This window comes from Passer domesticus, chromosome 12 (assembly GCF_036417665.1).
Source record: "Passer domesticus isolate bPasDom1 chromosome 12, bPasDom1.hap1, whole genome shotgun sequence".
NCBI lineage: Eukaryota > Metazoa > Chordata > Aves > Passeriformes > Passeridae > Passer > Passer domesticus.
In genome coordinates this window covers 15,702,424-15,714,625 of record NC_087485.1, presented here as the reverse complement: position 1 = coordinate 15,714,625, position 12,202 = coordinate 15,702,424, and the positions used below count along the sequence as shown (strand labels likewise).

Here is a 12,202-nt window from a genome sequence, read left to right as displayed (position 1 = left end):
TTGGCCAAGAACTGTCAGAATACCAAATCTGTGTTTTCTTTATCCCTCTGTTTCTAGTGACTTGTGTGCTGCCCCAGTAGAGTACAAATCTTTCTCTGTCAGGCCCGTTTCAGGAAGAAAAGGAGCCTGTGTTAGCAAGCTCAGGTTCCTTGGGGCAGGAACAAATCCATTCTGGTACTGAGACCTTGAGCATACACACTAAAGGGCCTGTTGACCCAGCTACTGCTCCAGCCTCTCCCAAAGCCTGGGGGACAGCTAAGCTCCACATCAAACAGCTCCAGGGCTTTGCAGCTCCCTCATCAAGGCAACCTGAAATTAGCACAGTTTAATTTGTTAGGTTGAAAGCTGCACTGGTACAGGATCAGCTTCATGGGCAATTCCACAATATCTGAGAAGACACCAAGTGAAAAACTAACTGGAGGCAGTTATTGATTCAGCCCTTAATTAAGTGATATGATGCCCCAATACCATTGGGATAAAGTATGGATCAAGCCTGAACTTAGGGCTTGTTCTAAAGGACAGATTAAATCTTGAACTAGGGTCTTGCAAAGCTCCTGATTTTCCTCTCTACCAGCTCACTTTTCAGTTCTGGGGTGCTAGTTGGAATGCCAGCCCTTTCCACATTTACCATGGACTGAAATTTGCAGCTGTGTGAGATGTTTTGGGCAGTTGTGGCTGGGTGGGACCCACAACAGCCATCTCTGATGTGCTGTGCTCCAAAACAGCTCTGAGGGCTGAGCAATGTTGATCCAGAAGTTTCCCTATACAATCTGTGTTAATACTTCAATATTTTGGAGCAGGACCACTGGGACTAAGTTTGATCATATCAGGATGCATTTATGGAAATTTTCTTAGCTAATGGCTAAGAGATGTTTGCTAGTTACAGACTATGGGAATACAGGGAGTTGTTTAAAGGTGTCCAGAACAGACAGGGCAGGTGTGGTTTGCACTGAAAGTCCTGAAATGCCTCAGTGGGGGTTGGAAAAAGCCAGTAAGTATTCATGCAGTACACCAGCATGTTCCTAAATCTCAACTTTTTAAAAATAAACTAGTAAGTCCCTTGATCTTACAGTCCTGATAAAAATAATGCCAGCAATGTGAGCAGAATGTAATCAGGGCAGAGATGGCAAAGGGATGTCAGGAAGAACAGCTCTGAAGAACATGAACTGCACCGGCCAACACACAGCAATGGCTCTGGTGCCCACATTTTAATTAAACCCTCTTTTGATGGGGGGAAAAGAAAAGGAAAAAAGAAAAAGTGTGATGGATGGGAATATTTTTGTGACAATTTCATTTGTCTACCAAAATCAGGGAGAGGTTCTACTTGATATAACAATCCTAATTAAAGGCAGCCCCACAGAAGTCCACAGAGCCCAAGGACAAATGAAAGAGATTAACATTCAGAGAGTTCTCCAGACTCCAGGGAGACACTGTCCTGCTTCAGCACTTTGTGTTTTCCTTTGACTCTACAATCAGAATTTGGGACCCTTTGGGAGAGCACTGCTACCTTTTATTCCCCTAATTAGACTCTGCTGATTGCTGTTCTCAACCAGTAATGCAGGCATATCTATCAAGCATTTATTAACTCTTCATAAACCAATAAATGCTCTCCTCACATAATGTGATTTCAGTGTTTTATCCCCTGTGTGGGTCTGTAGTTGCAGTGCTTGCATTTCTTGAGGGAGCAGCATCCTGGTTGTGCTTCAGTGGAAGGTGGTGGCCACTGTCCTGACTTGACCAGCCTGGGGCAGAGCCGTGCTGGGCGAGCCTCTGGCACTTGTGGGAATCGTCTGGCTGCCCCTCCTGGAGGCTGGCAGAACACAAGCACCCGTCTGCTGTTCCCCAGGTTTTGGCTCCGGTGTTAAGCTCACGGGTGAGGCAATCAGGGCAGTGATCAGGGCTGGGACAGCTGAGCTCAGAATGGAAACAGCACTTGCAGATGGGATGGGAGAACAAGGGGGTTTCTTATGCTACAGCCAGCTCGAGCACTAAACATTTCGTAAGCAAGGAGCCCAGCCCAGCTGCCAGCACACCTTATAAAGCTGGGCTCAGGCAGCCCCTGCTGAGATGGCTCTGGGTGACCTCTCTCAGAGCTGCTACAGGAAATCTCTTCAAGCTCCCTCTTAGGGTCTTTCAAGGAGACATGGCACAAACTGGAATTATGATTTTTCTACTCGTAAGCTTACTACTGCTGGATCAGACCATCAGCCAGGCTTCCAAATTCAAAGCCAGGAAGCACAGCAAACGTAGAGTGAAAGGTACTGGGTCTGAACTGGGAGGAGGGATAGAACCTTATAGACTGTGCAAATTCACTGTGTACTTTAAACAGCACTGCATGAACCAGAAACTAACATTACACAAATGTTTATTTAGAAAGGGCACTTGAGTCTATATTATATATGTCTTTTAAATATTTTTATGTAAGTTAGCAAAGCCACAAATAAAGTGCCAGAATGAATTATGAAAATAGAGCTGTATAACAGCTGCAAATATATTGCTCTGTTCTGGCTGTTCATCTCTGTCAACTTTATTTAGCACTCACAGGTATAGCTGACAGAGGACTCTAGCTGATCATTCCTAGTTATGTAGCTATATTGACTAAGATCAGAAAAATGGAAATTATGGGGAAATAAGCAGAAGTATTCAGGCTGCAAGGATTATTGTTCAGATTTTTGTACCATTTCCTAATTTTAACAGAATGCATGTCTACTGTCTGCTGCTTGTCTACTCTTTGTGGAATATTACTCCACTTGTATGAAAAGCACTGTGAAATGGCAAGTCAAACTAATTAGCAGGTCAACATCAATTAATTAGCAGAAGAAAAAGCATCAGTTCCCACAGCAAAGCTTAAGAGTAAATACAAAACCACAGAATCTTCTTTAGAAGAATGTCTGTGTATTTAATTTAAAGATGTATTTCTAATAAATGCAGGTATGATGGAGGCTCACTGATGGCAAGTATTTGAACTCCTATTTAATTTTTTTAACATGTGGCTTTGATAAAGCCATTGTGCAAGAAGATTGAGCTGCTCTGGAGCCACACAGTTGTAGACACTTCTTCTCCTTTGGGATCTCAAGGGTTTTAAGCTTAGGTGTCCTAAGGACAGGCTGCTTATACATTTTTTGTGCCAGCACAGAGTAGCACTGATTGGAAAACAGAGAATTCTGCCTTGGGGAAGCAGGGAGCCCTGAAAGATGTTATGGTGATTAAAAAAAAAAAATTGAAAAGAGGACATGAAAATGGAGTTATGTGCAAATTAGCTTCTTTTCATGTCCCATCATATTCTTGGTGCTTTTTTAAGTGCTACAAAATGCTGGTTCAGAATTATTTTGTCTGACTCAACTCCCCAGGCCCTCTCTGTACTGAGGGACCAAGGAAGGCTAATCCTGGGAAGTAGAGATTGCAGCTCAGCAAGCACACCTGCAACATTCAGATTCTTTATTTGTTGTTCCTCCCTGTGCTAAAGCAAGAATTGTGTGAAAATTTCATGCTCACAGAAATAACATTTCTTTGAAGAAACACAACTTGTGTCCTGCTATTTTTTGTATGTCATGTCCATACATCATAGTGTACAGTTTCAAAAGAAAAAAGGACATTTTCTGTAAATTAGATACCAGCTCACCAAATAATGATTAGCTGCAACAATCCATGATTTTCAAACCGTTTTTAGGACAATATCCATGATAAAATAGGAGAAGGAAAGGTAAAGGTGGGTTCCCCATGTTTTTTATAGGAATCCTAGAGGCATGTTTTCATTAAGCACAAATCTTTTAAAATAATCAAAATGCATCTCAGCAATGCATCTCAAAATGCAACCCATGATATTTTGAAATAGCTTTTAACATGTAATTTTCTTTTCACTGTGTGCATATTTGTTCATTTCTATATATTCTTTTTGTATAAGAAAAAGATGACCTGAAGACCCAGATTGACAAATTGTGGCGAGAAGTAAATGCTCTGAAGGAAATACAAGCACTCCAGACAGGTAAAGCAGCTTATGCTGGTCAGTGGCTTCCAAAAGTTCTCACTGCCTCTCTTCTTCACTTCCACCCCTCTCTTTAATGGGATTTTATGACTGAGGAGTCCAGCTCCATGGTGTGCCATAGCTTTACCAGACAAATGTTGAAGGAAGCATTCAAGTAAAATCAGGTCTCAGCTACTGGGGAATGAGTGGTGATTCTTCACTGAGAGCAATAACTGCTTTTGTCTTTGCACAACTTCAAGCTCTGAGTTCTGTGTCATCAAAGGCAGCACAGTGAGGGTTCCTGGGTCTGAGTTAAGGTGGTCAGCAAGTTCAGTGCCCAGCTTTGATATGAACATATATTCAAATGTGAATGTTGCCATAAAACTTCAAAGTGATATCCACTGTGAGTTCAGAAATATTCAGGACCAACATGCAGAGTCCTTTAAGTATTTCAATAACCAGATGGAAATTTCCAGACAAAATAAGAAGGATAAATACACATGCACCTACTAGACAGTTGTGCTTTTTCACAGCTGTTGACACAAAACCTGGCATTTAAACATGTACAAGAGGACATTACAGAGGAAATTACATCATTCTCATGAAACAGAATGTATTTTCCTTAGGGATGGTAATATCTGGGTTGTTCAGTTTTATGTCTTGGGTTACACAGAGCTTTTGGGGCTTTACAAAATATTTTTATTTCAAATGTCTTATAAGAAGTCTTTAGAAGTTTCTTAAAAGAGGGAGCCTGTTCTAGACAAGTAACTCTTGTTTAAAAGTAATTCTTGTGTTGCTTCCAGAAGGAGCTTGAGAGGAAGCATGCAGTGGCTTAGAAATGAAACCAGAACTGGGAGACTTTCTCTCCTCAAAACTTATTTTGAGCTTTATTCTAAATTTATAACCCACACTATGCAACTGGAATCCAAATCTGGCAAAAGGACACCTATCACCCCCCTAGCTCTGACTGTCTTTGTTAATGTCCTTGTAACAACTGAAAAGCTCCATTTTTAGCTTATGGACATTTCCAAGACACACTATAAAAATATGATTTCTTCTTTTGCTTGAACTTCCTGGGCCTCCTTTCTACACAGAGTGAAATGTGAAATGCTGCCACACACCGTTTTGCAGCACATACTCCTTCCCTAAAGACATCCAGTCCTTATCATTGCTGCAGCATTGCTGAAGTCTCTCTGATCTTTCCCATAAATAGAAAATTGTTAAAGAGTTCCACATTTAATTAATAGGTGCATTACTTAGACCATTGAAAAGGTTAAAATTTGAAGGTTAAACCCTAACAGAAAATTATGACTCTGAAATTGCAGCTAAGGAATACAGTGAATAACTACAGCTGGAAATACTAAAAAGTGAGACATAGGATGTGGGCCAAATTGACTTTGATAGCCTATTGATCAGAGACATTATTTTTTTTTTTACAAGAACAGATGACAGGAATTAAAAACAGATTATAGAAAACACCAGGACAGAAGATGTAAATAAGTACAAGATGAGCTTAAGCAATAAATGAAATAATCTGCAAGTAATAACATGTAGGATTCTAAAAATAATTGCTACAGGAGTCTATTCCAGGCTTTGGTACCTTCCTCAGCTCAGAAGAAAACTCCACCAGGGAGGGTTCATCTTGCCATCATTATTTTTCTTGGGAGAATCAGTTTTTCACTAATCTGCATTAGGAGAGCTGGAAGGCAAAGTTTAAGGATTCCCTCCTGTGTTCCTGCCCCCAGAGACCTCAGGCTGGATCAACCCCTGCAGCAGCTCTGCAAGGCAATTCCAGTGACAGAGCAGCTGCCAAATTAACCCTCTGGTCCATTTGGACTTTACATCAAGACTTCCCCAGCAGAATAAAATGGAAACAGATTTATAAATTCAAATGGTTAGAAGATTGGGTCAAGATTGCCCTGTAAGCTCAGTAATAAGTGTGCACTTTTTTAATGCAGTTATAGGTTTAAGTCACTTTACCTCATTTGGAGTCAGAGTTTGAAAAGGGAGACTTTGCTGGAAAGAAAACAAATTAATTCCAAGGCAGGTGAATATGCAATTTTTTACAAGTAGAATTACACTTTTAGTAATCATTCAGAGATTTGTATTATGAATTTCAAATCAATATTTTCCTGGTGAGCAGGACACATTTAATACAGCACATTTCTGTCCTGTCTTTGTTTGCTGAAAACTGAGTTTAGATAAGATGTAAAAATTTACTTTCCTTAAATATCACCAATATTAAAAAGCATTTAGATCTGTCTCTACTATAAAGCCAAATACAGATTTCCTGATAACCAACTTACATCTGGCAACAAAACAAACTTCATCCATTCCATCAGTTTCAGGACTGCTGAAATAAGGTAGGAAACATAAAAGCAGCACTATTTGGTAAAAGGAGCACTGAGAACAGGCCTGGGTTATATTTCAGCAGTCTGCTCCCCTGTGGCTGCACACAGGATCCTACATGAACTGGAGCACCAATAGGTAAGCCTGACCTTACTCCAAATTTCAGGCCCACTCTGAGTCAAAAGCCTTTCACTTGCTGAAGGATTTGTCTGCTCAAGTTTCAAGGTGCTTTTGGAAAATTATCATTTGCAGAAGCATTACTGAAAGCTGAGGCCCACGCTTGTGCTGACCGTGCAAACCCCTGTCTGTTCACAGTGTGTCTTCGCGGCACCAAGGCCCACAAGAAGTGCTACCTCATGTCAGAAGGCACCAAGCACTTCCACGAGGCCAATGAGGACTGCATAGCCAAGGGGGGGACCTTGGCTATCCCGAGGAACAGCGAGGAGACCAACATCCTTCGAGATTACGGCAAGAAAAGTGTGCCCAGCGCGTCCGAGTTTTGGCTGGGTGTCACCGACATGGTCAACGAAGGGAGGTTTGTGGATGTCAATGGCATGGCTCTGCAGTACTCCAACTGGGACCGTGCCCAGCCCAACGGGGGCAAGAGGGAAAACTGTGTCTTCCTGTCCCAGTCAGCCCAGGGCAAGTGGGTGGATGAAGTCTGCCGCACTGCCAAGAGATACGTTTGTGAATTCCTGATCCCATAAATACAGACACAAAAGACCACGGCCATGTTTTGGGTTATCAACACACGTTTTTGCTTAGTAACCCCTCCCACTTACAGAGTGGTGAGTTAAAACTATCCTTCTCCTGCCTTGAACTCACTCTTTCCTGAAATACAAGTTTTCTCTGTTAATTTATTTTCTATTCATATGCTAAAAATGTTTAGTGAGTACTCTCATTATGTACAGGATATATATTATGTTTTGGCCTATATTGTGTCATATTTTGACACATTACTTCAGCCTGACCTCGGGTTACTGGATTTCACCTCCTATTTCTATACTTTAATTAGAAAATACTGCTGCTGTACAGTATGAGCCGAAGGGATCCTCTCTGTTCCAAAGTTTAAAAGGAACTTCGGGATTATGTGAGCTCCTGTGAAAAACAACAATAATAATTTACAGAGTCTAATTGAAATAATCTGTGGGCAAGAGTTTTACCTATGGGTTAAGAATGCTGAATGAAACAGAAAAATCTGGTGTTAATTATTTAACTACATGCAGTTCACAGTGATACACTGCTAGAAAAAGGGAGAGTAGCACTTTTAAAACATCAGTTAGTCTAGACATGTTTGCCTCTAAATGTCTCAATTATGGTTAAATATTAGATGTCATTTGGAACATTCCTATAGAAGAAAGCAGTCTGGGACTGGATCACGCTCTGCTGTGTGAAGCCTTGCTAAGCCTTGTCTCCTGCAGGCTCTGCCATTCACAGGGAGCTCTGGAAAGCTCCGGGAGAGAAACAGGAGATCCTTTCTGGCACAGCATTCCCTCCTCTCCCAGGGGAAGGGCAGCACACCCCAGGGGAACAGCAGAGTGTGGCCAGACCACATACAAATATTCCAATTTAACACCTGGCATTTGAAAATTAAGTAAAACGTGTTGGCTGTTTTGGTGTTCAGAACTTCACAATAGAGATTTGCCTTCATGTCATAAATAGCAGTTTCTCTTTCATTTAAATATTTAAATATATTGCTGCTTGGAGGATAATTGCTGTTTCTTATCTATTAAGCCTGCAAGATTTTGTTAAAATATGCAATAAATCTGCAATTACCATTATTTAATTGTTGTAGTATTTTTGACAGCTTATGCACCCATGTGAAGGCCATTCTTTCCTAGGACTTTTCTTGAGGATTCAAGAAGGGTACTTTTTTCTACTATTGTACTTACAGGCCACAGGATAAAATTTGGATCCCTGCTGTATAATACAGACCAAAAGCTCTATAAGATCTAACTACTCAAGGCATCTGCAATGTGTAGTGTTTAAATTAATTTTCCATCACTTAATGTATTTGTAAATAACCTGATTCTGAATTCTCTCATTTACTCCTGAGTTGAAATAGAGCAGCAAAAAGAGCCCAAATATATGCAATTTTCTTTCAAAATCTACCAGCATTTGCTATGGTTGGGGAAAAAAAATTTGTACAGGATTAAAAGTCTGTATGGCTTCTTAACCTCTGATTTGTCTGAAGTAAGTCAGTATCTCAGCACATCCCTACAGCTACAGTCAAACTGAAAATTTACCACAAATTCCACACCTTATGTGACTGGCACAGGACTACATTTTCAGGGGTTATTTTGCTGGTGTACTCATTATAAAGAATGTGAGCCACTTCATGGAGTTTCTCTACAAGGTATAAAATTATCAGATAAAAATCTAATTTTTAAAAAAACACTTTCTGGGTGATCCTGTACGAAAACATTTATCATCTCGAGACTGGCAATAAAAACAACCCTGTGACAGTGAATGGTTCTTGTGGAGAATCCAGCTGAGTTTTTGGGATCAGCCCTCATTATTACATTGCAGAATCGTGGAATGCACATGGAACTCTTGAGATCAGAGACAGGTAACAAAGAAACCATCTTCATCTTCCCTTTCTATCCTCTGCTGTAGAGACACTGTGATTAAGGGAAGACAACAAGCTCATAGAAATTTTATAAGCATATAAACCTTCTCAGAATTTTACCTGCACAGAATTATATTTTTATATATTAAAAAATTAAATATATTTGCCAATATATGGTAATTAAGTAGCATCCACTGGATCTTGCTAACATACCAGGGGCAGTAGGAGACTTAATGTATTCCTTGCCCACCAGAGATAAGTTTTGCTGCCTTTTTTCAAAATTTTAAATCCAGATTTTTCAGTCTTCATTAGATGCCCTATGAAACTCAAAATTCTGCTAGTGTTAAAATAAAATCAGACAGTTTCAGAATGTCAGAACTGCACCTGCTCCCATGTGTGCATATGCAGGTGTTCAGTAATGTTAATGACTACAGCCTAAGCCCACGAGGGCACTTCTAGGAAGAGTTAATGAAGAAGTTGCTAATAGCACCCTACCTGAGCAGTGCATACCACAGATCACTACACCTCAACCTGGACTCTGATGGTTTGCCAGACACCACCAAGCAGGCTGCAAAATGGTCTCTCCCTTTTCAAAAAAAAATCAATCCTATGCACATGACCAAGCAATCAAGGCAAAATAAAGAGATATGTTACTGTGAAAAATAAAAATATAATAACCTCACATGAAACACAGTAAGCAATGAGGTACAAAATACTCCATTTCCACAATGGTAATCAGCATTTTGCTCAGGATAGTAGGTGGCCCTTGGTTTTCAGAAAGGTTGAGAAGTACTCTAAGCCCTACAGAAAAGCTTTTTCTAGCTATAAGCAATTTATTGGTTGGCTGGTCCATGTTATAACTGTTTACTAAGGAATACATTAAGCACTCTGTAACCTCTAACAAATTATTTATAAGTGCTAATTAATGAAAACCATCCTTTTGTTAGCATGCTGTCAGCATGATTAATCTGTTCTTAGTGTCCTGAAAGACAGATGCCCCCAATAGTCTCATTTGGCTTTCTTGGCAAGTGGGAATAAGTAGGAGTGAGTAAACAAGGTTACATAGGAAACACTGATTAGAAGGAAATTATTACCATATGAATGGGGTAATTCTGCTGAAATATTGAGGGAAGGTGATCAGAATAGAATGTTCTGGAGACTCCGCCAGGTTTCTTTCCCAGGCACTGAGTTTGTAGTGTTGCATTGAAAGAAGAGAAAAAGGCCTTTGGTGAATAGGCAGGGAAATGTCAAGCTTTACTCAAGGTACAGATGTTCTTCATTATGCAGGGTACAAAACCTGGGAGAAAGAAGCTCATTAGTAGAGCTGGGTGAAGAATGGGTTGTCTGGTTTTGTGGTCATACCAAAAAAATAGGAAAGAAAATTGATCACAAGTCTCCCTTAGCTTCCATGTCAACCAGATAGTATTAAAAGTTAATTTTAATACCTTTTTTTTGTCATGATGCAACAAACTTCGGTGCAGTGAAGAACCCCTGCTTCTCTTACCTCTGCTTCTTGCCACCCCGCTGCTTGGCAGAGTATTTACACTCACAGGCACCTCTACTTCCCTCTTGTGTCAGGAAACAGGGCTGGGTCCTCATTCTTCTGTAGATCAAGACACAGCTGACTTTTATTGAGGAAAGCTCTTCTCCCAAAGGGATGACACTTGACGTTAGGAGCTAATGAATCATGTGAAAAACATTCAGGAATATGATCTCTAGCTGAGAGGGCTGAGATCTGCTTTTTAACACTCTTACGTGCTACATTTGAGTATTCCAAGTACTCCCTGAATATTGTATCAGAGGATCCCCGTTAGAGGATTGTGTGTAGCTTTGGGCTACAAAAGTGTGTGTTTGGAGATATTTATTAATATACTTTGGGAGTTTCTTGTTACCATCAAAGACAGAATAATTGTGAAGAGTTTTATGATTTTGATCAAAGAGTTAAAAGGCTGGATTCTCTCCATCTATGGAAAAGGGGTCCAGCATAGAAATGTTTGTGCCAAGAAAAGCAATTTAGAAATGAGTAATGAGAGCACATTGTTAACCATTACTCTTAAAAGATCTATTTTTCATTTTAAAAGGCTGCACAAGCACAGACTATTTTTGGAAGTAACTCTCCCTTTGGACCCTCTTTAAACCCAGAGAATATTCAGTAAGGAAAGGTCAACACCTTAAATCAAACATCGTGCGCAGTCAAAGCAAGACTTTCAAGGGAACTCATGACCAGGTTTTACAGAGTATATTCAGACCCAAGACCCAAGGTCCACAGTGTTCAACACTCAATAATTGACCCCTTTTGAAAGTCCAGCTACTTGGTGCCAACAGGATATTCTAGGCATTGGAAATTTTTTTCTCTGATAGAGACATACCAATGCACTGTGTTTTCCAGGTCATCATGTACCAGCTGACATGAAGTCCAATGCAGCCATTAATTTGCACTTCCATAAATGCTTTTTCTTTTCTTTTTGATCATCTTTAAATTAAGTTAGTAGATTAGGCAACTGTGACTGGGTTTTTTGCTACTGAATTACAGGATCAGTAAATATCAGGAATGTAAATTACTGTAGTGGTCAGCCTCTTACCAAATTCAAATTGATTTTCAGGCAGAACAAGAATTAGCTGGAGGTCCATAAAATAGGCCACTGAATTGTAAGTAACATGCATAGGGGAAGAATTCCCACAGTCTTACCAAGGAAACAAAGTTCTGACTGCAAACCAGATGTGATGTGCTTTATTGGCATCACAGAGATTCAGAGAGAGATGGAAAGAAAAGCAAGATCAACAGATAATTGTGCACAGTGATCCAAAGGGAAACAAGAGGGTGTAGAATGACCTATGGTACTTGATGCAAATGCATTAGTTAAATTATTTGAAAATACAAGGTGGATTCAAATCCCTCACACGTGAAATATGACTATGTCAACAGTTAATAGCAAAATCAGAATCAGGTCAAGATTTTTCAGAGTATTTAAAATTAAGTTTACTGCAGTCCATACTGCACTAACTTCTCTGACTTTAATAAGTCTTGCTTTCCTTGACATAATTCAGCAGGTAGCCCATGGAAAAATAAAAACACCACAAAAGTATTTTTGCAGAATTTAACAGAAATATTGTTTTTCTTTGTAGTAGTAAAGAAAATTCACTAGGATGCTACCAATTCACCAGGATATGGAGCTGACAAGCACATCCCATGCTATGTTACCTGATTTTGTCTCAAGACTGCTCCAGCCTCAGACTTGACAGGGTTTTGTGTTGTCAGTGGGTAGTGAAGCCAAACTCTGAACACACAGCTGAGGCTGCTGTGACACTACTGCCCAACT

General features: G+C 40.1%; 1 protein-coding gene and 1 long non-coding RNA gene across 2 annotated transcripts; one reads left to right on the top strand and one right to left on the bottom strand.

Moving 5' to 3' along the window:
* The first annotated feature begins 2,088 nt into the window (after positions 1-2,088).
* On the top strand, positions 2,089-7,931 carry CLEC3A (C-type lectin domain family 3 member A). Its single transcript, XM_064387053.1, has 3 exons — positions 2,089-2,258; positions 3,905-3,985; positions 6,629-7,931. The coding sequence occupies exons 1-3, from the start codon at positions 2,144-2,146 to the stop codon at positions 7,018-7,020; spliced, it is 588 nt and encodes a 195-aa protein (XP_064243123.1). The 5' UTR covers positions 2,089-2,143; the 3' UTR covers positions 7,021-7,931.
* LOC135279594 (uncharacterized) lies at positions 6,845-12,202 on the bottom strand. The gene is made up of 3 exons (XR_010346810.1): positions 11,465-12,202; positions 10,328-10,485; positions 6,845-6,982 (listed from the first exon to the last, which is right to left on the bottom strand). It is a non-coding gene; the product is annotated as an uncharacterized LOC135279594 (long non-coding RNA).